The 26,063-nt window shown below is 46.2% G+C and overlaps 1 protein-coding gene across 1 annotated transcript; it reads right to left on the bottom strand.

The window, feature by feature from the left end:
- Positions 1-7,353: 7,353 nt before the first annotated feature.
- LOC123181855 (protein SHI RELATED SEQUENCE 6) lies at positions 7,354-9,381 on the bottom strand. The gene is made up of 2 exons (XM_044594253.1): positions 8,056-9,381; positions 7,354-7,952 (listed from the first exon to the last, which is right to left on the bottom strand). Exons 1-2 carry the CDS (start codon positions 8,612-8,614, stop codon positions 7,618-7,620), a joined length of 894 nt encoding a protein of 297 aa, XP_044450188.1. The 5' UTR covers positions 8,615-9,381; the 3' UTR covers positions 7,354-7,617.
- Between the last annotated feature and the right edge of the window lie 16,682 nt (positions 9,382-26,063).

Genomic DNA, 26,063 nt, shown 5'->3' on the forward strand with positions numbered 1-26,063 from the left:
ATGGTCAGTTTCGCAAAGCTGCATCTTATTCCACCAATGATGACTCTGCAACCCAAGACTCTGCCGCAAAAGCTTCCAAGCCTATTCCTCAAGCCACTTCTCCACGAGTGATGACTGATCGTGAGCATCTCTTAAGTCTTCATCAGAAGGTCAATCGCAATCACAAGTGGGTCAAACGTCAATTTAGCTCAATTCTTCAGAATATGACTATTACGCAAAACACTGTGAAGAAGAATCCCTACTACCTGCATGAAGTCTTCGACCGCACTTGGGCTATTCTGTCTCACCTTTATGGTGATGAAGATCTTAAGCAGATGGGATTTCAATAGGACTTTGACTGGTCTCAGCCTCCTTCAAAGAAATTCAAGAAGGTCAAAGTTCCTCTGCTGGTTACCAGTTCATATTCTTCATCGCGCGAGACGGATCAAGCTGAAGATTTGAACGACACGGCGGCAGGCCCTACCTCAACGGACGACCCCAACAACGCTGGCGATCCTCCATCGACATCATGATGATATTCTTCAGGGGCGTTAGTCCTCATTTTTTGTCCCTTTTGGTCATTCAATGACAAAGGGGGAGAAATTTGAGTTACTCTTCAAGCAGGTCTTATATATGGGCTTTTTTTCTTTAAGTTACAACTCTTACTCTTCTGAGGTGTTTGCTCTGATGAGTTGTAAACTTAACTCCGATGGTGGTCTGACACTTTTTGAACTGCTTTCTGCATGCTTATTTCCTCAAGTACCTTAATGCACGCATGCTGAATTTCATCAGACACCATACTTCATCATGCATTTCAAATTCTTCATATCATATGTTAAATGCGTGTATGAATTACAAGATATAGCGGGAGATCTCCATGATATTACTCTACAATGTGCATTTGCAATCCAAAGCAAATTCCTCAAATATGCACATCTTCAGGGGAGTTCTTCTATATCTTGCAATCAAATTCCTCAATATCAGTATTTACACTTCATATGTTTATCCCCGTTGAAAACTTAACCTATTTGTCATCGATCACCAAAAAGGGGGAGATTATAAGTCCATCTAGTGCCCCGTAGTGATTTTGGTGTATTGAAGACTTATAGGTTAAGGGACTAATGTGTTTGTGAGTGTACACATGCTCTAGAAGTCTATGAGGAGTTTGATATTTACAAACAAAGTCGACCCCTAAAAATGAATGTCTTTAGTTGAAGACTTTGAAAATGAGGAAATTGGTGTGACCTTGAAGACTTTGATATTGATGTGAGGATTATGAAGCATGAAGACTTTTGTTTTCGTAGTTTCACTTTCTCTTTCTTGAGTCATAGGAAACACCGTACTGTTAAAGGGGATCGAGGTAAAACTAAGGAAACATCTTCTAAGTGATGCTCATCTCAAAGCATACACATACCCAATCCTTTCGAGTGAAGCCATTGGAAATCTGATATAGTTCAGTCAATTTCTTCAGTGACAGAGAAGAAGATCTTCTGCTCTCTGAGGAATTTGTTCCGACTGAGGAGTTAGGAATTCGCCGGTACGGATTGCCTACAAGTGAGGAACATGATAGCCCTGAGGAATTTCAGAGCTCAAGTTTTCGACCGTTGCTGTGCTATGTGCCAGCTGTCCCACAATATCCTACCCACCTAACGGTCATATCATTGAAGGGCATTTATGTCTTATCATGTTGGGCTGCTCCTAGGCTATAAATAGCCGCCCCCTACAACCACTAGTTGTTTGGCTGCTCCGAGAGAAACTGACACTTGTCATTGAGAGCATCCCATCCTCCGAGGACTTTGAGCGAAAATCATCAAGTGAGGAAAACCCAAACCCAAACACCTACAACCCAAAGTGATTGAGCATCACTGAAGAGATTGTTCCTGTGTGGAACTGCTCTAGTTACCTTTGAGGACTGTCCATCCTCCAACAGTTAGGCGTCATGGTCTAGAGCATCCAAGAGGAATTGTGGATCGCCGAGTGACCGAGTCTGCGAAGGTTTGGAAGTCACCTAAAGACTTACCATGAGTGTTTGGGCGAGGTCTGTGTGACCTTAGCTCAAGGAGAATACGGTGAGGATTGTGTGTTCTCAGGTTTAAATACCTACCCGCTCCAACCAGACGTACAACTGTCACAGCAGTTGGAGTTGGTCTACCAAATCATCGTCTTCATCAAGCTACTGGTTCTATTTCCTCAACCCTTTCATTTCCTCATTCATGTGTTGATGAACTTGATCGTTACTGTTTGAAGACTTTGACTGAAGACTTTCTCAGTTTACTCAATCCTAATTCTTCAGTCACTTTGTCTTCAGCCTGCTTATCCTGTTTACACGCTACATGTGCTCTATGTATGTTTTATTTCATCATGATGACTATGCTACATCTTTATGCATGCACCTGAGTACTTATTCCGCTGCTTGTAGTTCGTTGCTTAGAAAATTCCTCAAGTTGAATTTCCTCAGTGACGAATTTGTAAAAATCGCCTATTCACCACCCCCCCTCTAGTCGATATAACGCACTTTCATGTATGCATTAGGGACTTTAGTTGTTAAACTTTTTAATGCGCTTAGCACTTCAAAGCAGAATAGCAGGCTTATAGACTGCTTACATTGCAATTTTTCCTATGTGGAGTAGAGACATGAAAAAGTTAAGGAAGTGGGTTCTCATGCAAAAGTCTATCTATATGTGTGCTCCTAGGCAGATACATAATAAAGAGATAGAGAAAATGTGGGAAAAAAGTCCTAGTCTTAGACTGGCCATAGTGGGACTAACTTCAAAAGTAACATGGGGTCCAACTTAGCAAATTTTTCTATGTGACAATGAGTTAATGAGGAGAGAGGTAAATTGGGTAACTTAGCTAGTTACCGTAACATCACATATCTCAAGACAATATGAGTCTATAACCTAATAAGTTAAACTTTGCATGACACCACACATATGTTAGTACCCACTACGTAGGTAGTAACATAGCCTAGGGTAACGTGTATGTTACTAGTGTAAATTAGTCTCCGCTATGGCTAGTCTTATAGCCAACATTGTTGTATAAGTGACTATAAGGCTAGTCATAGTGGGTAGTAACTTAGACTAGTAACATGCATATGTTACTACCATCATAGTGGGTAGTAACATAAATGCAGTGTCATGCAAGCCTTCATTTATTTTATTATAGACTCATTTTGCATTGGGGTGCGTTATGTTACAGTAACATATTATGTTACCACAAGCACCTCTCTCCTCATTAACTCCATGCCACATAAGCATATATGTCTTGAGATGCGTTATGTTACTATCTAAGCTACTCCCACTATGGCTAGCCTAAGTGATGACTATAAATGGCATTACAACATCATATAGCGAGCAGTTAGTTGTACTACTAGTCACGCTCACATCTAAGCACATGTGCTTTCGAAGAGGCCTAATCTAGATATAGTAGATCTAGCATCAAATTCAAGACATCTCACAACTTTTCTCTCATAAAAGACATTAAATGAGGTTGTTTTAGATACTTCACAAGACTTAGATATACATCCTTCATCTAGGTTTATTGGGGCCCTTGTATTTTAGGTCAAAGTTTGACCATTATATCAACTCATGATTTATATGCTACAGAAAAATATATCATCGGATTTGTATCCAAAAGAGGATTACAATCACAAAAAAATTATGACATATAGTTTATATTTTATTAGTTAACTTTATGTCAAACTTTGACACTAAATACGAAGGGCCCTAATAAACCTGGACAAAGGGAGTAGTGCACCGGGACTACTATATCTAAACTTCCAATTTAATGCCATTAGATATATTAGTAAAAAAACAGTAGGACCGGGATGCGGACTATCTATGCTCAAGCTCAAATGAGCTCACATGAATAGTAAAATAGAAAAAAAAAACAATTTTTTTTTAAAATCAAACTTTTTGCAACAAACATTAAGAAATGTTTTACATGCGTGCAAATTTCAAGATGAAATCACATGCTTGAAAGTGTGGACAACAAAAATCCATGCTAAAAAAGAGACTGTTTCGGGAACATATCAATTTTTTTGCCCACAACTCCAAAAATGTCATTTCATCACGAATTTTTGCATGCATGTGGAACTTTTCTCAATGTTTGTTGCAAACAAAAAAAAATCAGATTTTTTAAATTTTGTTTTCATTGTTTTTGGATTTTACTGTTCACCGAGCTCATTTGAGCTCGAGTTAAGAAGGGCACTTTCGACTAGGACTGCCCTTAGTACGACCATAACATAGTTCAATATTATTGGCAGAAACAAACAAGCTCATCTTAACATATTTCCACTGTGTTGTTTATGTGAAAGTTTATGGGTGATGTTTGACTTAAATCAAGCTAATAAAATAACTGTCACCAAAAAATTATCTTATTTTTTGCAGGGAAACAAAGATATCATGGAATTATTCATTGCAAGTTGCTGATTCATGATGAGAAATAGCATGGCATGCCTTTAAGGAATTAGATTTAAAGCAACATTGAAGTATTATCCACAATTCATCGACTAGCGTCTCCGGCACCCCTCTGATGTTGTGGCCACTTGGTGGTCTTTTTTCTTCTGCTTTTCTCTTATATTTTATTTGGGATTGCTTGTGTTGTTGCCCTAGCAGACTTTTTATGTCGGTGTGGTGCTACTCGGCGTATGGGCTTTGGTTGATTTATCTATAAAGCGGGGTGAAAGCCTATTTCAGAATTTGATTATACTAAAAAGCGCATGAAACAATAAAGCTAGTCAAAAAAATGCTATACAACTTTCGAATATTCAGGATGTTATCTGAGCACCAACATCTCAAATGTAAATAGGTTCCAGAGAAAATCGAACAAACACGATGCCGTTATGTTAGAAGCTAAAGGATCTGTGTCTACTCACTTAGATGAAAAAGCAAACGGCAATGAATTACCTTGTGGTATAGTAGAATGTTAGTTTAGTAATGCGGTTGGAGATTTCTTTTTAACAAAGCTAACTTAACAGATATTTGCTTATCATTCAGAAAACTTCAGTTCAAAATCAAACACAACCTCCCATAAAAAAGTCAAACACAACCAACAAATTAATGGAAAAAAATTCACGAATAAAAAATGACACATGACATAATGATCTTCGTAACCTTATTGTGGTACCAAATATATATTTATAGCAGTTTAGACAATTAACCTGAAAAATTATAATGTTATATCACTCAATATTTGGAACAAGGACTCTTGCCAGAAAATGATTAACTAGGACATGAATTATTCACCATAAACCCTGTGCAAGAAGCACAAAAAATAATATCCAGGTTTGAAATATTAAAACTCAGTAACACCATACATTTTATTCATTTGTCTGATGCTCTGGGACTGGAATATTCATCAATACCGTAAGCAGCGTCTGAAATCATTGATAAGTGATCCGCAATAAAAGAATGGTACAAAGAATAACAACTTTCTTATGCAGATAAGTATATTGAAATTCACAGTTTGGTCAAGTCGTCTCCAACAAACTAAATATCAAGGTGGAAATTAAACAGTAGCAAGAACCAAATTACTTGGCAAGATTACAGGAGCATAATCAGCCTGTGACCTTATACTAGTACTTCATTCTTAAACACAATGTACGAAAAAAAGGAATCAGACTAATTAATTACCAGGCCTTGGCAAAGATCGAACAAGTTAAAGCAATGGCGCAGTAAGTCAAGGTCAAGCTATAAAATTAAATGGCAGGCCGCTGCATGGAGATGATGGTACACCAACTCTACCACATCGAATAAAACAAGCGCCCTGCACAGTAGCCGTGCTCCCGAAAGTTAGGCACGGCAGCATGGGCCAAAAGATCCCCATAGAAACAACACATGAGATAACAGCGTCTTTGCTGATGACAAGATGGCTTACCCAACCCCTTCGACCAGCTACCACAGCATAAATTTCGTCCTCAAGTTGCGGTGACTCAAGCAAATCGACCAAACTCACATTTGACATGACACAACAAGGTGGAAATAGCCACCAAATTAACCCTCTGGTTCTTTATCTATTTATTTCCTTTGATCCAATGATCACCTGCCAATCTTAGACGAACCGAACTGATATATTTTTCAATACATAGTAGACATTCTAGAAGTACTTTAAATCTACAAACTTACGATACAGATCTAAACATCGTTGGTTTCTCATGCAAGAAAAATTAGGTATAGTGCATTTTCAGAAATCATTTGTAATTTGCACTCCTAAAACTTAAGTTACAGAAAAATTCTTTATGCAAGTTTTACAGTCAATAGATCCGCAGCACAAGATGACTTTGTTGTGTAATAACTTGGCCTGCTTAGGAATGAAGAAAAAAAATCAGACTGAAACTAACAAATATCATAAAAATATGGTCTTGTTATTTCTCGCTGCTAAGAATAATCTGATCAAAATTAGAGATTCTTACAAGTATGGAATGGATGAAAAATCTTGATCGGAAATATATCTCTATGTGTACTTGCTCAGACAGATTTAGTTCTGTGTTGATTGAGATATGGCCACTCCTTAGTCCTCAAGCAGGGGGAATATATCTCTATGTGTACCCCTTTGTTAGCTTGGAAATATATCTCTATGTGTACTTGCTCAGACAGAATATATATGAAAAATCTTGATCGGAAATTATGTTAGCTTGGAAAACATCTTATATTACGGAACAAAGGGGTCATGTATATTCTGGATTTGGGATCCGGCAGCAGGGGGAATAAATATGGGGGCTCGCAACAAAAGTTTAAGAGAAGATGTCCCTTCATCATATTGTTAACAAGCAGCTACTAGGACTAGCAAACAGGCCAAGGCTAATGCATGGAGCACTGTACCATTATTGGCTTCCATGATCGTGACCCAAGTAATTTACTATCAGCTGCATATTATTTTAAGAGGGCAAGAGAATTCTTATCACCACATGCATTGCACATTGGCTCTCTTTTTCCCGCTACAAGTTCCAATGCACGGATAAGATGCTTAACAGCACATACAAAGCAAGTAAGAATCCAACCCATGGTCTTTCTATTCCTACCAACCCCGTAAATTTGGGAAAGAGATAAGAGTATACGTGCTAGTACTAGCTGAACAAGGTAAACAAGACTGGCAATTCGGAAGCCATAGCACGCAAGAGGATGAAGTGAAGTGGTCGATAGCGTGGGGATTAGGAAGAGCATCAAAGAGTCAAACTTTTCAGCTGCCAAATTTAACAATAGTACTACCATCAACCTCTCCATGGCGTCAAGTGATTACTACAAATGAGGTTTTGTCTAAAAAGAATTACTCCAAAGAAGGACCCGCAGAACATGGTGATTTTAAGTGTATATGATTTGCAGTTCCCAACATATGCAAAATTAAAAAAATGGTAACACAACAGCATCAGCCACATAAGAAAAGCCATATGGTAGTATGTTGTACAGCAAGTTTACCTTGGAAATACTGACTGGTTTTCTTTTCATTTTCTTTCCAACTTCTACTAACAAAAGACTGGAAGTTAGCTGTGGCACAGGCACACAGCATGCAGCAGCAAAATGGAAGACAGGGTAGTACCACTACTGGTGATGAGATGAAAGAAATGAGGTGACATGTAGTAACAAGATGGATGTCTACAATTATTGCACCAGGCTTACTAGCTACTAGCACTAATAGTTTTCAGTTCATGGTGTTACCATAGCCCATCCCGCCGAGAATGAGCGCCCCGCTGACGGTGTTGTACATGTCCGGCGGCACGGCGGAGGCGTTGCCGAGGTGGAGGTCGGAGATGCTACGCACGGCGGCCGCGTGCGCGTGGCTGGGCTCGTCGTTGCTGGCGCGGCCGTTGTCGGCGCCCTGGTCGTAGAGAAACCCCCGGAACATGTGGCCGTTGATGCTCACCGCCGCCTGGTACGCGAACTCGTCCGCGCCGTCGTCGACGGAGGTCACCCGCACGCACCGGAACACCGCCGGCGCGCGCACGTGCCGCGGCAGGCTGTCCCTGAACGGCGCGTCTGCAGAGGATGGGGGTAGAAGATGTGATCAGTGTCCAAGTTTCTTGAATTGTGGGTGCTTAGACTTGGGATGTGCGTGCGTGCGTCTGTGCTGGTCGATCACCTTGTTGGCTCGAGGAGGTGCCGTTGGAGGTGGAGGTGCGAGAGGGGGTGGTGGTGGTGGTGGTCTGGGAGGAGTGGAACCGCGGTTTCTTGGTGGCCGCCGTGGCAGGAGCGGCGGGAGGGGAAAGGTCGCCGCCGAGCGGGTGCTTCTCGCGGCGCCGGGCGGCCGGGATCCAGGTGCTCCTGACGTGCGTCGTGCAGTCGAAGCCGCGGCTCTTGCAGCACGTCCGGCATCGCTGGTGGGGGCAGTCCTTCTTCGCCTGGTTGCCGCAGTCGCTGCACGTGGTGGAGCCGCCGGATCCGGAGGAGACGCCGCCGTAGTCCACCGCGGAGATGACCTGCTTCTTGTCGGCGGGGGCAGCTGCGGGCGGCGTCGTGGGGGGCTGCGAGTGCGACTGCCAGAACTGGATGGCGCTGCCGGACTTGGGAGCGCCAGGGTCGGCGAGCCCGCACTGGCCCGCGGAGAGGAGCGCGAACCCTTGGTCGGCGCCGTCGGCCGCCGCGGCAGCAGCAGCGGCCCTCTGGTGGTGGAAGGAGGAGGCGGGGGCGAGGACGACCATGCCGACATCACCTGCAGCCGCCGCTATCCCGTAGTTGAGCGCGGCGGACTGGCGCGAGGCGGGGGCCCAGAGGCCGGCGGCGGACGCGCCAGCGGCATTGAAGCCGAGCGAGAGGTCGTCGCCGCCGGCCGACGCGATCCAGTCCGCGTAGGCCGCGGAGACCGATGGGAAGCGCCTCCCCGACGACGCCACGCTTGCTGGTGGGGGCAGTAGCTTCCCCTCCCTGGCTGGCTAGCTAGCCGCTACGCCTACCTAGGCTAAGCTTAGCTCCAAAGGCAGGCAGGCAGGCAGCGAGCGAGCGGAAAAGGCGCAAGAGCAGACGAAGATGCTCCTCTGAGGAGTAGCGGCTAGCAGCTGAGTTGAGTGAGCCTACGGCCGGAAACCCCTCCTCTCCACTTTAAAGAAGAATCTCTCTTCCCAGCGAAGGAAGGGGCATCCAAGAGTAAAGAAAAGAAAACACAAAAGGCTCTACCCTACTACCACCTAGCTACCCTAGCTAGCCAGCCTCTCTCTAGTCTCTAGAGCCTACCCTAGGTTAGCATAGCTTGCTAGGTAGCCTTCTCTCTCTCCTCCTCCCTTTTGGAGTATCTGTGTGTGTATACACCTACGGTCTACAGGACACAGGGGCTAGCCGCTTGTGTTCTTTATCCCTCTACTTTCCGCGGGACAACGGAGTGTGAGAGGGAGAGAGCGTGTGTATACTGTGTGCTGGTGATGATAGGAGAGAAGCAGAGAAGGAGAGAGGGGCCGGCCGGGTGCTGCGCTGCTTCAGCGTGAAGAAGTGGCTGCGGGTGGGGTCTGCGGCTGAAAAATTCCTCTGCGCGCCGGCTGTGATCGGCCACGGGATCTCATCTTTCGCTCGCTGCGCCTGCGCCCAGTGGGGGATCGAGACTTCTTGTGGGGGCGCCGCATGCACCGGGCACGCAGCGCGGCCTGGCAGCTTTCACTGACGCGCCCGCCCGGCTCCCTTCTTCTTCTCCCCTCCTGCTCTGCCGCTGCCGCCGTTTGCAGCTCTGCCCCCGCGTTAAAAGCAGCAGCAGCGGCCACAGCCTACGCCCGCGCGTCAGTCTACACTCTACCATAGCCGGTAGCCGCTGGGCTGGATCCATGGATCCGCGGCGCAGGGATTGATTGCTGGTTGGTTCGTATTGGGCGCGACGCGATCGACGGCTTTTTACCAGCTCCCGCGGGCGGTGCGATATGATACGCCGGGTCTTTCTTTTCTGCTGCTGCTGCCTAGGGCTAGCTAGGCCTCCATGGCATGGCGGTAGCATCTAGCCTCATTACTCGGCTGCTCGTAAAGGTTAGCCGCGTAAACTAATTTCATGGATAGTTCATTCTATGATTTGATTTCGTATAGGTTAAATTTGTGTACGAGCGAGCACAAGGACACGAGGGCGTGATACGCGGATCTGGCGCGATCACGTGAGACTGAGACCGGACCGACGCGCCGGAGAAACGGAAGAACGCGCGGCACGCTCGTCCGTCCGTCTGGCCAAATACAGGCTCACTAGGTTTTCACTGCATATCACACTGAATTCGTGGTTTAAGAGCGGCTCTGGCGGATGTGCCGTACTACGTGGCCCGATCGCCGTAATAATAAACCGCCGGCAGCACGACTATCAGCACCACAAAACGTCACTGCAGTAGAGTCGTCGTGCGATCGTCAAAATTTATAAATCTTGCTCCGAAACGAAACTGTAGCGTCCAAGTAGCCTTGTTCGGAGCTCGCTCGCTCTAAACCCCATCGTCAGCGTGGATGGAAACTTTTGCTTTCTTCCTCCTCGCGTCATGGTCGGATTTTGAAGCTCTCCACTGCCCATACAGCATGGATTGAATCTTTTGTGTAATTTTTTCTCAGGACAGCTAGGAAGGTCTACTACTACAAGGTTCGCCGGGTTCTCACGAGGGATGGGTGATGACGAAGGCGTGCCTTCGGCTCGTATCAGTGTTTGTAGTCGTCGCTGGGATCTACGGACATAGATGCAATTTATAATATTTTTTGTGTACTTTATACTATCATGATATTTGATGAATAAATTGAAAATTTCTTCGTAAAAAATGAAAGGTCCAGATTCAGAATCCAAGGGACCTTCAACGACTTGAACTAGTCGTGGGTTGTGGGATGCAAAAAGTGGCAGCACTCTAGTGTTGCGCGTGCCACTCCCAACAACAATTTCATAAGACGCAGGTCGTGCTCCGACGAGACAAGTAGGCCTATTTTGAAAACATTGATGTATCACTTTGTTGATTGTACGAAGACATTTGCTTGTATGCAACCTTTCTATAGCCTTGCAATTCTCTTTGTTGCGACATGGCAAACTCCGGAAACACATGTCAATTTTCTTTTGTTGTAGTATTTTTCTTTAGAAAAGGAGGATGTACCCCGGCCTCTGCATCTGGACGATGCATGTAGCCATATTATTAATTATTTACAAAAACTATACAAAGTGATACATCAATAAGCCTGAAGTCACCATCTTGTATACATCAATAAGCCTGAAGGCATGCCGAAAGTCCGGGCCTAATACCAAACGGACATCGCACCAAAGCCTAACATCTAAAGCCGGGTGTCCCATCCAAGCCACTACCTGGATTGGGTCCCACACCGGTCTGTCACACTCCCAGTGAGCACCGCACGCTGCAAGGGCCGTCATCTCCATCTTCGCTCGGTCCATCCTCAGAGCAGAATGATGCACCGACCTTGCGAGGCCTCTCTGCCATCAACGCCACCATGACGCCAGACAGCTTCCTCCTCCTGCGCGAGTCCATCCCCAATACGTGCCCATCGCCGAACCTCCGCGGCGCCATGCCGCCGGGGTCCGCCGTCGGCCTTGTGGTAGATGTAACACCGCTCCTCCTCTTGTCCCCTCCGGCCAGCACGTGCTCCAAAACGATGCCCCCAGGAGGGACAACGACATCAAAGGTGCCATCATCGTCCGATCCGGTAGACCAATATCTAGGGTTTTCCCCGGAGCATCACGAGTGGGGCGCCATGACCTACAACAACGATGCCTCAAGAAGGGAACGATGTCATAGACGCCGCCATCGTCCGCCATGACCGTAGTCGGCTCGATTTTCACCGAAAATCATGGCCCCCGATCTCGCAGCTGACTGGAACCGAACGGAGCTTCACCGTGAAGACCAAAGCCGCCGTCAGCACGCCGACAGGGAGCCTCCAGCCGCCCCTCACCGCTCCTCCACGCGCCACCGGTTGCCACGCCGGGGCGGCGGCTTCCGTCGCCCATCTCCTGGCATAGACTCCACCGAGGGGAAGAGCACCATGCCGGCCATGGATATGGCCGCCGCCGCATAGGCAAGGGACGCCGCCCTACGTGCTGCTCGCGGATCCAATACCGGAGTCGCACGCCTCCGGGTGATCCCGCAGCGCCCCCCTTTGTCCGGCCCTCCACGCGCAGGACGAGGCACCGCAGCACCGCTGCCGGACCTGCCCGCACGCCGTCGCGCCCTGGATGAACGCGACGCCGCCGCCCGAGGACGCCCGCCCACGCCGAGCCCTCGCGCGAGGAGGAGATGGGGCCCCGCCGCGCCAGCATCTAGCGGGCTTTGCCCGGCGGCGTGGACCGGTGGCGACGAGGGGAGAAGAGGGGCGGGGGGACCTGAGGCACCGGCGGCTAGGGTTGCCCCCTCGGTCGCTCGCGGGGGAGCGACACGAGAGGGTTCGAGAGGAGGGCTCGTGAAAAAGATCTTACCTCTCTGTTGTAGTATGAAAATTATTTTTATTATTGCATGGAATTTTCTTTTTGTTCTTAGCATGAAAAATATTTCCGCTGTAGGCTCAATAGCATGGAAAATTCTGAAACGTTCCTTTTGTGAGTGGTTTTTTTAGGGAACGCCCTCTAATAGTGTCGTTGACGAATGAGCCTTCTAGACAGAACAATCGTTCTCACCAGGGAAACCACGGAGCGCACGTTCTCTCCCGATTAGACTCCAACAATTTCGGAGGATTGAATTCCTAAAGGAAAATTTACATTGGAGCAAAGGAATGATACGCCAAGTTTCCTATGAAATACATGTGAAATAGTGCAGTCCATATAAGTATTGGCGAAGAAGACAAAAAAAGTTATTTACACCTTGTATTTCTTATTTTATTTTTGTCTAGAATCTTTGTGTTCTTACCGTGTGGCATCCAAACAACAATTTGAAGTATTCTTATTTCCTTAATTCATGTGTTTTTTATATTCATGTGTTCCAAGTGGGCATATATGCTTGGCACGCCGAGGCACCTATAAATTAGCTTTGCCTAAAAAATACTCTACATTAGCTACAAGCTGGACTCATAAGAAATGTGCAATCTATAAAGCAAGGGCCAAATTGACATGCAATTTTTTTTAACACATGACTTGAGAAATGTTACAATATACCCTATTAGATCATTGTAAAAAGTAGAGAGAGACAATATTTGTTAACGAGAATCATCAAACACGATTACATCCCCAGGCATGATTATGTGTCGTTTCCCTTGCAGTACTCACTTTGTAAAGTAATATAAAGCCTTTTATATCACTATATCTCATCTAACTCAGCAAAAAAATAGTTTAATTTTGGTAGTCCGTTGACTGTATCTTATTAGACTTGCTCTTAACTTCATGGATCACCCGTTGATCATCTTTCAGGTGTTCGACGCAATATTGATTCATACACAGGGTTGGTCCAATTTTTTCATGAGGTGTACTTCAAATTTACACTTGGAATATCATAGGTTTAGATGTTGGTAGACTTTTCCTAAATTTTCTCTTAGCATTTTGTTTGTAGTTTGCTGGTGATTTGGCAGCACGTTAGGGTTAGGGGATAGCACTAGCGTCACATGTCGTGGTAGTAGCAATGGTTGCGGTGCCACTTTGCTACTCCCTCTTTCTCAGTTTACAGGGCGTGCGCGTATTCCTAGGTCGTTAATTTGACCAACCTAATAAAAGTTATATATTACAAAAAATATACCAATATAAACTTCAGATGTTTTATTTTTAAAACTCGAAAGCTGTTCGCGTAGGAGGCGATAGCACAGAAGCTGGATTTCACGCTCAAAGTGTTGAGGCCTATTCTTTGGTGCAGGGTAGAAGGTATTAGGTATAATTTTTGTGTTATATAGTTTATGTTAGAATGATAAAATTGGCAATCTAGATATACGCGCAGGACTTGTAAACTGAAAGAGAGTACTGTTTCTTTTAACACTCCACTTTGCTACTAGGTCGGCATAGCCGAGGGCAAATTATTGGTGCTGGTGCTGGGTCTGGAAAATGTAACGTGTCCACGCGGGGCCCACTCCGTCTGCAGTCCGTACTCCCGGAATTCAGCCCGGGCCTGCCGCCTGGGTTCTCGCGCTGACGCCGCGCAGTCCGTTCGTCCGGCTTTCGATTGATGGATGGATGCGCTCTCCCTGCCCTTCCATTTATTTGCCTGCCCTGCCTCCTCCTCCTCCTGCGCGCGTCTCGTTGTCCCCTCCGCGCGCGCCCCAACTGTAAATAAATTTTGAAGCCGCCCGGGGTTCTGCACCGTCGGGCGGCGCATGCAGGCGGCCACCGCATCTACCGGAGCGCCGTGCGCCCGTCGGTCAGGCTGGCTGGCTGGCAGCGCGCCCATGCCAATCAATCCCCTGTTCCTCGCTCGTCTCCCTGGTTGGTCACGGCTTTCGAATAACCAAGCGCGAGAAGGGGGGAGGCTTCAACGGGCGTTGACGCTGGATGCGCGCAGCCGCAGGCGTGAAGCACTGCGGCCCCGCAGCGCCGCTGCTCTCGCAGCCTCGGGCAAAGTGTTAATGAAATGGGGCGCCGCTGCCGCTGCCGCTGCCTGCGGGTTTCCTCCGGCTTTTGATCGTGTCGCGCGTCGCGAGACCAGGGCCTGGGGGTTGTCGTCGGATTTTCTCATGCAAGGTGTGCCCTGCCCTCGCTGACAACGATCATCCCGCCTGTCTTCGGCGCGAGAGAGTTGGTTCCGGTAAGGTCCACGTGTCCGTACTGTTTGGATTAATTTTTAAAAAGGCCTAAAAAGTCTAAAAAGTCATTGCAAACACATCATTACAGAAAAATAGAAATACATTCAAAAACTTTGTGGTGCCGAAGCCTATTTTTTTCTGCACCCATCCACGATGCGCTGTGAGCTTACCTCGATGCTGCCTCAAACAGAGGCGAAGCAGGAATTAAAGACCGTGTACTCAAATTTTGAAATATATAGAGTGTTAAAAGTAAGAAATGACTTGGCTGGACGGGATGATGGCATGCATCTAAGTAGCTCCGCGTTTTCCTCAGCAAACCTGTTAATAAGCTCTTCAAGTTGTCTATCAATGACACTACAAAACATATTACTAGCATGAAACCAACGGCAATTCATGGCATATTCACCCGTTGGTCTTGCTATGATGAGGAAGGTGTTTGCCTATCTGGACTCTTGCCCTAACAGTCCTTAGCCAGTAGCGCGTGGCTTGGCCCCGCAAGCCATTGTACATCGTTAAGTCTCTTCCGGATGCGATGGGCCATTTCCTACTCGGAGTCCTACCATCGTCGACGTTATCTGTGTTACCTTTTTTAACCGGTGGGGTCCGACAAGGGTAGTGCGCGGTAGCTTCGCCCAATGGTCTTCGTCGAATAAGCAAGGACTTTCTGACCTCAGAAACTGTTGGTGTCAGCGAAAGTGATTATCTTATCCAGCATCAAGTGGCTGTCAGCCCAGATGTATACGAACAGCCTCGACGACTCCACAAGGTCGTGACAATTACATACCAGGCTGAACGGTCGTACCCGACGCGTGGGAGCCAGACAACCAAGCACCAAAATCAGCAGTTCACATGAATAAGAGGTCTTGTACTACACATGCAAAGAAAAATCCTGGACATTGAAAGTGTAACTAATCCCCAGATGGTTTTGATAGTTCATAACAACATATAACTCATTGAATTAATATCCATTCAAGTTAAACATTTCAGAAAGTTCAATGATTGTCAAGCCATGGACTAGAGACGTGGACATCTCAAGATGCTAAGGACAAAGATTGGCAAAGGCTCAAGACTCTTCATTTTCATTTTAGTGATCCATGATCACATTGAGTCCATAGGAAAGCCAATACTATTAAAAGGGGTTGAGGTGTTGCTAATGGTCTACTTGCTCAAAGTGTTTAGTGATATTGCTCAAAAACCCTAAGCCATTTTCTATTTCCACATATGTCCAAAACCTAAAAGTGAAACTCGGCCCCACCGATTTGATCTATCCGGAGCCACCGAGTTCATTTGACCTAGCCACTGCGAGAAACCCTAGACAATTCAGTCTCACCAATCGGGATCTTGGTCTCACCGAGATGGCCTTGCAAACTCTCTGTTGCATGTTGTAATTATTTCAGTCTCACCGAAATGTGCAATCGGTCCCACCGAGTTTTCTTGACCAACTCTCTATTTGCTCGTTTGTAAGTGCATCTAGTGCCCCTTAGTGATTTTGGTGTATTGAAGACTTATAGGTTAAGGGACTAATGTGTTTATGAGTGTACACAGGTCTATAAGTCTATGAGGAGTTTGATAGTTACAGTGAAAGTCGACCCTTAAAAATGAAGTTCTTCGGCTGAAGACTTTGGATTTCTGAAGAATTTCTGAAGACTTTGAAAGTGAAGAAATTGGTGTAACCTTGAAGACTTGGTATTCATTTGAGGAACATGAAGCGTGAAAACTTTTGTTTTCGTAGTTTCATTTTCTCTTTCTTGAGTCATAGGAAACACCGTACTGTTAAAGGGGTCGAGGAAATACTAAGGAAAAATTTCCATGTGATGCTCAACTCAAAATCCTACACCTACCAATCCCTTCGAGTGAAGCCATTGGAAATCTCATACAGTTCAGTCATATTCTTCAGTGACAGAGACGAAGTTCTTCTGATCTCTGAGGAATTTGTTCTGACTGAGGAGTTAGGAATTCGCCAGTGCGGATTGCCTACACAGTGAGGAACATGATAGCCCTGAGGAATTTGATACTCAAATTTCTGATCGTTGCTGTGCTATGCGCCAGCTGTCCCAAAATATCTACCCACCTAACGGTCATATCATTGAAGGGCATTTATGTCTTATCATGACGGGCTGCTCCCTAGGCTATAAATAGCCGCCCCCTACAACCACTAGTTGGTTGGCTGCTCCGAGAGAAACTGACACTTGTCAATTGAGAGCATCCCATCCTCCGAAGACTTTGAGCGAAAATCATCAAGTGAGGAAAACCCAAACCCAAACACCTACAAACCCCAAGTGATTGAGCATCACTGAAGAGATTGATTCTGCGTGGATCCGACGCTTGTTACCTTTGAAGACTGTGCTTCTTCCAGACGGTTAGGCGTCATGGTCTAGAGCATCCAAGAGTAAATTGTGGATAGCCGAGTGGCCGAGTTTGTGAAGGTTTGGAAGTCACCTGAAGACTTACCACGAGTGATTGGACGAGGTCTGTGTGACCTTAGCTCAAGGAGAATACGGTGAGGACTGTGTGTCCTCAGGTTTAAATACCTAGCCGCTCCGACCAGACGTACAACTGAGACAACAGTTGGAACTGGTCTACCAAATCATTGTCTTCGACAACCTTACTGGTTCTATTTCCTCAACTCTTTCATTTCCTCATAGTTGTGTTGTGCTCTTGTTCATATCTGTGTTTGAAGACTTTGATTGAAGACTTTTTCAATTTCCTCAGTCTGTTTTTCTTCATCCTGTGTTATTCTGTGTTTACGCTTTCTGTACTCTGTGCTTGTCTTCATTTCATCATGATGACTATGATTGTGTTCTGCTATGCATACTTTTGAGTACTTATTCCGCTGCAAGTAGTTCTTCGCTAAGGAATTTCCTCACCCACAAATTCCTCACTGAAGAATTCATAAAAATCGCCTATTCACCCCCCCTCTAGTCGATATAACGCACTTTCATCGTTGTTGAAATCGGTTTCACCGAGTTTATGCAATCGGTCTCACCGAGATGAGATTTTGCCCTAACCCTAGCACATCGGTCCCACTGAGTTGATCATGTCGGTCCCACCGAGATTCCTAACGTTCACATTTTGAACTGAATCGGTCTCACCGAGTTCTTCTATTCGGTCTCACCGAGCACTGGTGCGCGTCGGTCCTAAACAAACGGTATTTTACCCCTTTCCGCGACGGCATTTGGAACCGTCGCCAAGTGATTGTGGGCGATAGGGGGTCCTTCCCACACGACCCAGAAACCGTTGGGGATAGGGAGCCTTGATGCATACAGTTGTCCCTATATAACCGTTTTCGATATCTCGAATATCCCAAATGCTTCATCCTTGCTACTCGTTTGTGCTCGCATTGCCATCGCAGTCGGAGTTTTGTGGTTCTGCCTAAAACCAGGCAGATTACAGGCACTGGTGTTTTCCAGGCAGATTCTAGGCACGGGAGTTTTACGATGCCTGGCACATCACAAACAGTTCATGATTATAAACCGTGTACGATGGGTAGACAATCACACACATTTAGTTTTCCCGCACTGTATGTGATAGTGTCTGACATCACACACGCTTTGCAAACGGCAACTGTGTGCATGCTTGCACACGTTTCCTCTCTGTGAACCGTCTCAGATTATGGTGTATATCGCAAACGTTTGTGTTTTAGCAACCGTGTGTGCCGTAATGACCTGCACAACGTAATTTCGCCCTAATTTAATTGCTGCTATTTAAAATTGTACCTAATTTAAACTTGAAAGTAGGCTATAGCTTTATTCATATCCATCAGGTTCAAACAACCAATGCATTATTCGATTCACAGGTACATATGTTTAAGAATTACATAAGCACCAAATAAAGAATGATGTACCAGGGTTCTATACTTGTACTATTACAGATGGTAAAGAAAGAGGCGACAGACATTCCAGTTGCTGAACAAGGTGAAGCGGAATGGCCCTATTGTGCTCTCCTGGATGCAGAAGGCATGCAGGACTCTAGTCCAACCCCTTGTGATGGCCGCCGCCAATCATGTAGTTTGAGAGGTAATCTTGAGTAAACTGCTTCAGGATCCACTGCAAAAGAAAAAAGATTCAGATATTGTCATCTAACACAACTCATTACGGGCAGTAAAAAGAAGGCTACAGGGTTCTTACTTACCATCCTGCAGTTCACTGTTGTCTTGCATAAAGTGTAAACAAATAGTTCGATTGACATCTTTTGACCCATTTTAATAACAATCTTTATCAGTTTCCTCACTTGATGCTGGTTCATGAATATCTCATTGCCCCATACGCAGAAAGGGTCGAAGTGTGGATCTTTGGCAATGATATATGTACCTAAAAGCACCAAGTTAATATTAGAAGCTAAACAACAATTGAAAAATGATGTAGTACAACACTCCATCCATCCCATTATATAAGATTTTATTACATGTATATCTAGACATCATCAGAACATTAAGGTAACACTCTTCCTTGTTGCTATGTAGCCTGGGATTGCATATTTAGTCATTCAGTACAATGCATGTTGCTAAACAACAATTGAAAAACGAAAAGGCATGTTAACTGCAATATCCTTAACAACAACCAAATATCGTAATTCATAGTGGTATTGTTGAAACTGTTATAGATGAAATTGACCTGCACGGCAAATACTTGCACATATAGAGCATCACATTGTGAAGAACTGAAATAAACAAGTCATAAGGACATCTCTAGGCGATCCTTAAAAAGTTAAAGGACTAAAACCCTTAGTGGATATATATATATACTCCAGCAATTTTTGGCCTTTTCTAGTTGATCCCCTAAACTTAAGGTTGTAAACTTCAATTTGATCAAGTTCAAAGCAGGTTCAACCGAAAGTAGCATGCATTCAAACATAAACATAGATAGTTTTGTATAACCGAATATAAAACATAAATTTAAACTAAGCTAAACTACTTTCGGTCGAAGTAGAGGTCGAGCCAATCCTTCCTCATCATGTACGGCGTGCCGCGAGCCGGGTCCAGTCCAGTACCGTCGTCGAGGTCGTTGGGGAAGGCACTCCTCCACTTGTAGACGTCGATCTCCTCATCCTCAGGTCCCACCTCGACGCCCTCCGCGCCGCCGTTGCCACCGCCTTCGACCTCGTCATCAGAGGAGAGCGCGATAACCTCGCCGCCCTCGGTGCCGCCGTCCTCGCCGCCTTCGACCTCTTCATCGAAGGAGAGCGCGATAACCTCGCCGCCCTCCGCGCCGGTAAAGATCGCCCGCTCCGCCTCCAAGAGCTCCGGGTGCTGCCGACGGAGCTCTTGAATGTAGGCAGTAGGCCTCGTCAGCGGCCTCGGCCTCGAGGCGCTCCCACGCCTCGCGGTCCTCCCGCGCCATAGCCGAGCTCACCACCCCTGGCTCCGGCGGAACGAGGTGGACCGGACGTGTGCCGAAGGGGAAATTGAGCCTAGCCACCGCGCCGTGGTAGCGGACCTACCAGCGGTCGTATTCCATGGCCGCGAGCTCGGCTGTGTGGAAGCTACCGAGCCACCGATGGGTGTGGGTCTCTTGATCTGTAATTTCGGCGTCCCACGTCCCCCACCGCCGCTGCCGGACCACGAGGTAGGACTTCATCGGCTACCGGGTCCGAGGGAGGACGGGGAAGTCCTCGAACCGGCGTAGGGGCACGGCGGCGGGCGGATCGGGGGACCGGCGACGGCGGATCGGGCCCGCGGAGGATGACGGGGACACCTCGGCGGCCACTTCGCCGGCGTCGGGCGAAAAGGCCGTGATAAACCTCTTTTGGCCATTGGCTCCTCGAGCTCCCCGGCACACGAGCAGAGGTTGAGGATGGAGGTGCTGACGATGGCGGCGACCTACCAATGGTTTCGAGGGTTGTGTGTGTCTGTGTGAGCGGAGGTTTTGGGGGGTGTGTGTGGAGGGGGGGGCAAGGTTGTGTTTGAGGAAATACTGCGGCAACTGAAAATTTTACTAGGCGGGAGTAACAAGGCGGGGCTACTGAAAATTTGGATCAAGGGCGAGCAGATATTTTTGAGATTGCGAGGGATGCACAGGCAGGAGTAAAATGCCGGGGCTACTGAAAATTTGAATCAAGGGACCGAAGCAGAGCGGGAGTAACAGACATCGCACACAGTCCGCACATACTAATCGTGTGCTATCAAACATTAAAACCTTCCAGGCGGTAGATATTTTCGAGATTGCGAGGGATGAAGAGGCGGGAGTTTTTGGGGAGTGAGCTAGTGTGCTTGACACGCCGGCTGTGGACTGTAGCCGACGCACCTTCTCGCGTAAGCCATAGGCGTACTATACACCGACGGTGCTCCAAGATATTTTGTACTACATCTCACACGGTTGGTGATAATAAACTGTGTGGGATCTACTTGATTTGAATTACAAAATGGGGTCACAGCGGCAATGGACGCTGTTTGAATTGCTAGACCTTTTATCTGCAGTGAACATGCAACTATATGTGTGTCGTAAAAGAATTGGAATTATTCAGGGTTCGTTTGGACATTTTATACAATAAACTGGTTTTCTAGCCATTTCACGTGCACAATTCAAAATTAAACTACATGCACATGCTCCGGTGCATACAAATTGGTTGAAAAATCAAATCTGTGTCCTTCAGTGCATGCTTAGGTCCCATGCAAGAAATGGGAATGAATTTTTCGGGGTTCGTTTGGCCTTTTTATACATTAACTGGGTTTTCTAGGCATTTTATGTGCATAATTCAAATTTGAACTACAAGCACATGCTCCAATGCACCAAAGTTGGTTGAAAAATCACATGTGTGTCCTTGGGTGAATTTCTAGGTCCCATGCAAGAGATGGGAATGAATTTCAAACACCAGGGCACTGTTGATTGCCGGCAAAACGTTGAGATACCTGGTTTTTAAATTCTAGTAAATCCAAAACTCGTCTGAAATTCATGAAACTTGGCATGCTATCATGGAGCGGCATCAACATGCCGTGGTGAAAATTTTGTCCCATTTGGGGCAGGTTTGGGTATAAGCTTCTCACAACCAGAGCTTCTCACAACAAGCATGATGGTTTCGATAGGGAACGTACCACCTTTGGGGACGGGACGATATCCGTTGCCTCTTATTGCTTTCAAAAAATTTCTAGTGTCAACATAGAACAACAGGAGTGTTGTGTTTAATCTTGGAATTTTTCGGGGTTCGTTTGGCCTTTTTTATACATTAACTGGGTTTTCTAGGCATTTTATGTGCATAATTCAAATTTGAACTACAAGCACATGCTCCAATGCACTAAAGTTGGTTGAAAAATCACATGTGTGTCCTTGGGTGAATTTCTAGGTCCCATGCAAGAGATGGAATGAAATTCAAACACCAGGGCACTGTTGATTGCCGGCAAAACGTTGAGATGCCTGGTTTTTAAATTCTAGTAAATCCAAAACTCGTCTGAAATTCATGAAACTTGGCATGCTATCATGGAGCGGCATCAACATGCCGTGGTAAAAAATTTGTCCCATTTGGGGCAGGTTCGGGTATATGCTTCTCACAAACCAGAGCTTCTCACAACAAGCATGATGGTTTCGATAGGGAACGTCCCACCTTTGGGGACGAAACGATATCCATTGCCTCTTATTGCTTTCAAAATTTTCTCGTGTCAAGCATAGAACAACAGGAGTGTTGTGTCAGTTTTTGGGATTTTCTGGAGTTCGTTTGGACATTTTTATGCATTAACTGAGTTTTCAATGCATTTATGTGCATAATTCAAATTTGAACTACATGCACATGCTCCATTGCATATAAATTGTTGAAAAATAAAATCTGTGTCCTTGGGTGCATGCTTAGGTCCCATGCAAGAAATGGGAATGAATTCCAAACACCAGGGCACCGTTGATTGCCGGCAAAACATTGAGATGCCTAGTTTTTAAATTCTAGTAAATCCAAAACTCGTCTGAAATTCATGAAACTTGGCATGCTATCATGGAATGGCACCCGACATGCTGTGGCATTTTTCATGTCCATTCTGAGAGAAGGCGCACTCGAATAATGACAGCCAACAAAGGCATTTTGAAAAAATAGCTGCCACTTTAATATCTCAAACGTTTGTAGAATTCAAACCGTGTGTGTTCTTTTAACCATTCACGCGACGCCACGTGTCTTGGTTTTAATGGCTGTAGGATGTGCCGTGCAGACAACTGCTTGACCTTGACTGAACGGGAGGCGTGCGAGCGTAGTCCGGTGCGCAAGCTGACTGAGAGGCGTGCAAGCTGTCCTCCAATGTGCAGGCTCACCGGGAAGTGCGCGAACTGTACACTGCACAGGCTCACTGGGAAGCGAGCCCTTTGACTTCCATGGCCGCCCGCCTTCCTCTCCATTAATGGCACCCGAGCCGCTGTTTAATACAGGCGGTCTTACTGTTCGCCTCCCATTCCCCTCCCTCCCGCAGCCGCAGACCTCCACCAACACCATGCTGCAGAACGATCATCTGCCACTAGTCTTCAAGTTTGGTGAAGTCGACTCCGAGTCGGAGGAGATAGAAAATAAGGAGGAATGGGGCCTCATGGACATGGCCCAGAACGAGCTGGCCGCGGCGGTTGCTGCCCCCGCTCCCGTCCCCGCTCCCATCCCCGCGCCCGCGCTAGCGACCATCCCCGTAGCATTGACAGGCTGGTCGCCGAGCACTATCGCAGAGCTGGAAGCCATGGGCGTCAGCGAGAGCTGGTTTAATACTATATCTCGAATTCTCGATCATATGAATATAAATTCGCAATGTGACTGAATGAAAGATATGGTTTGAACGAACGTGCGTTTTCTCTCTCTTAATGTACAGACTTATCAAACGATTTTCTTTTGAAAAATAAGTCAGTGGTTTTTAAATATAAAACACTCGTCGCAAACGTTTCAGTTAGAACACCCGGATGCAAACCGATAGCTTCCCCAAGAAGCCAAGGGAAAATGTGCCGAGCAGGATTTCTGCATCCCTTCAAAGCAAACGGTTGTTTTGCATGACCCGTGTGCAACCACGTACAAACAATTGGGTAAGATTTGCATATCTGTCATTTTGGGTATGTTGCCATTTGTCAAACTGGAAAGATTGACATTTGTTTATCTAGTAACATTGCCATTTGTCAACCTTGTAACACTGCGATTTGTCAAAATATGCAACTAAAAATCACTAGCACTATCTAATTTTTGCAACTAAAATCACTAGCATTGTTCATATGGAGACCACTAGCAGGCGTGAGTTGATGGACGCATATGCAAATGTACCATTGATTACATACAACAAGTCATCAGCCAACAACGACAACGAGGATACACGTTGGATTATAGATCATTTCCAACAAAACATTCTAGTAAAGTTTTTCTCACACAACAAATAACAAAGCGATGAAATGAACTTCAGCTCAACCACTCGTCAGCGTTGGAAACGCTTGCTTTGAACCAGAAGTAATTCTCTGGGAAGGGCCAACTACTGTCAATCTCGAGACCAACACAAGACTGATCATCCAGGCTGAAGCGGCCTATGTCAGGACCCATATTGGGACGGTAGGGAAGCATAGCAATGTCCGAGGTATAGATACAGTTGCTTCTCATAAATGGTAGTAACGTTGTGTCAACAGCAGCTGGACCGCCTTCCACCATCATTGGATAGTTTTGTCCAAGGAAGAGCGAGTTTCCTCTAAGACTTTCAATACTGAACCAGGGAGAAGGTGTTGGGGCTAGTACACTAGTATCCATCCCGAATACCCTGCAACGGATGTTGTAATAGGTCCGGAGAGTGCGACCATGCGAGACATCACCTGCTTCCTTAGTAACATCAGCAGTGCCCTGTATACAGACAAGAAGAAGAGGTGATCCATTGGAATAAGTTGCCAGGCGCCACTGAGTATATGGGTCCAGCTCGTCCTCATGCTCGTGATCATCAGCATCGTCATCTCCCCCTTGGTTATAAAAATTTAAAATTATAGGTGGTGGAATGTTCACAGGACCTTGGAAACACAAGAAGGTTAATTAATTAGTAATGGGAAACTAGCTAACCCGCATGCATGTGGATGAAACAATTATAATTACGGTGGAAGACAAACGTACCGAAAGCATGATGATTCCATGCAAAAACAGTGCCACGAGTGGTGGCAGCAAACACAAGACCCTCGTATTGAATTGCATCACAGTACTCATCCGTGTACAGAAATTGATTTTTGAGCAATATCCATCGAGGCGTGGAAGTAAGGGAGGCAACAAGCTTGTCGAAGATAGCAATAACTTCATAGTTCGAGTAATCCCAATAGCGGCTGGGAACTCGACAAATTGCTATCTTCCGTAGACGACAGTCACCATGATCGTATTTGAACTCACGTAGAATACCGGTGTACTCAACCTCTGGGCAGTCATCTGAGATTTTTGGAAGTGGAACCCGGTGACGAGTGTACACATTCACAAGTTCCCACTCGCAGTTGTACCCAATGTAAACAACCCAATCACCATTTGCGCCTGCCCAAGCCTTGCCCTCAAGCGATGGCATCTTAACATCATACATATCATTATCAAGCGACATCAACTTGCACAAGGCGAGGCTTCCCTCGTCCCCGCGCCAGTCAGTAGGGTCACGACGAAGAAGATAGGGGAGATCAAACCGCTCCTGGACCCTTGGGTTCCTTGTAATGATGTTATTAGTTGAGTCGAGAATGGTCTTGAACGAACCTGCCATGCTAGCCGAGGTGATCACGTCGCACCGATCAATGAGTTCCTCCACCGCGTCATCATTCAGATCGGGGCAAGAATAACGGGGTCGTTTCTGGCCTGTTCCCAAGATGATCGAACAATGGTAGAAGGAAGGGTGAAGGCGAATGGAGGAGGGAGGAAGAGCGTGCGACAGCAGTTCCAAATCGAGAGGGTAAGGCGAAGAGGCGGTGGACGGTTGCCACGGTACACGAAGAGGCGCCTAGGGAGAGAACGGTTGCCACATAGGTCACACACTGTCGACAAGGGCCGAGTGAACCGCATGCGTATATCGCACACACCTTGATTTGGTTGGCCGTTTCTTTTGTGTTGCCTAATCACAAACAGTTCATCCAAGTAAACCGTATGCTGTATATCGCACACACCTTCATCTGGCTAACCGTTTCTTTTGTGTTGCCTAATCACAAACAGTTCATCCGAGTGAACTGTATGTTGTGTATCGCACACGCCTTCATCTGGCTGCCCTTTTCTTTTGTTCCTCCTCATCGCAAACAGTTAATTGAACTAAACCGTATGCCCTTCATCGCACACGCAACTAAAACCTTAACCGTGTTTGATGCATCCGTCATTGCAAACGTTCTATACATTTCTGACGGTTTTCATACAGCACCGTTTGCGATTATTGCATCGCACACAGTTTCTCGAAGGGTCTCTGATCGTAGTGTCGCGTTAGCAGCATCCTGCAGTAGTGGAGTTGGGTCAAGTGTGTAACGGTTGGATTTTGTGTGGAGGCTATATATACCCCTCCACCCCCTTCTCCATTTGAGAGAGAGCCATCAGAACGTGCCTACACTTCCACTACTCATTTTCTGAGAGAGA

The sequence above is a fragment of the Triticum aestivum genome, chromosome 1D (genome assembly GCF_018294505.1).
Source record: "Triticum aestivum cultivar Chinese Spring chromosome 1D, IWGSC CS RefSeq v2.1, whole genome shotgun sequence".
Taxonomy (NCBI): Eukaryota; Viridiplantae; Streptophyta; class Magnoliopsida; order Poales; family Poaceae; genus Triticum; species Triticum aestivum.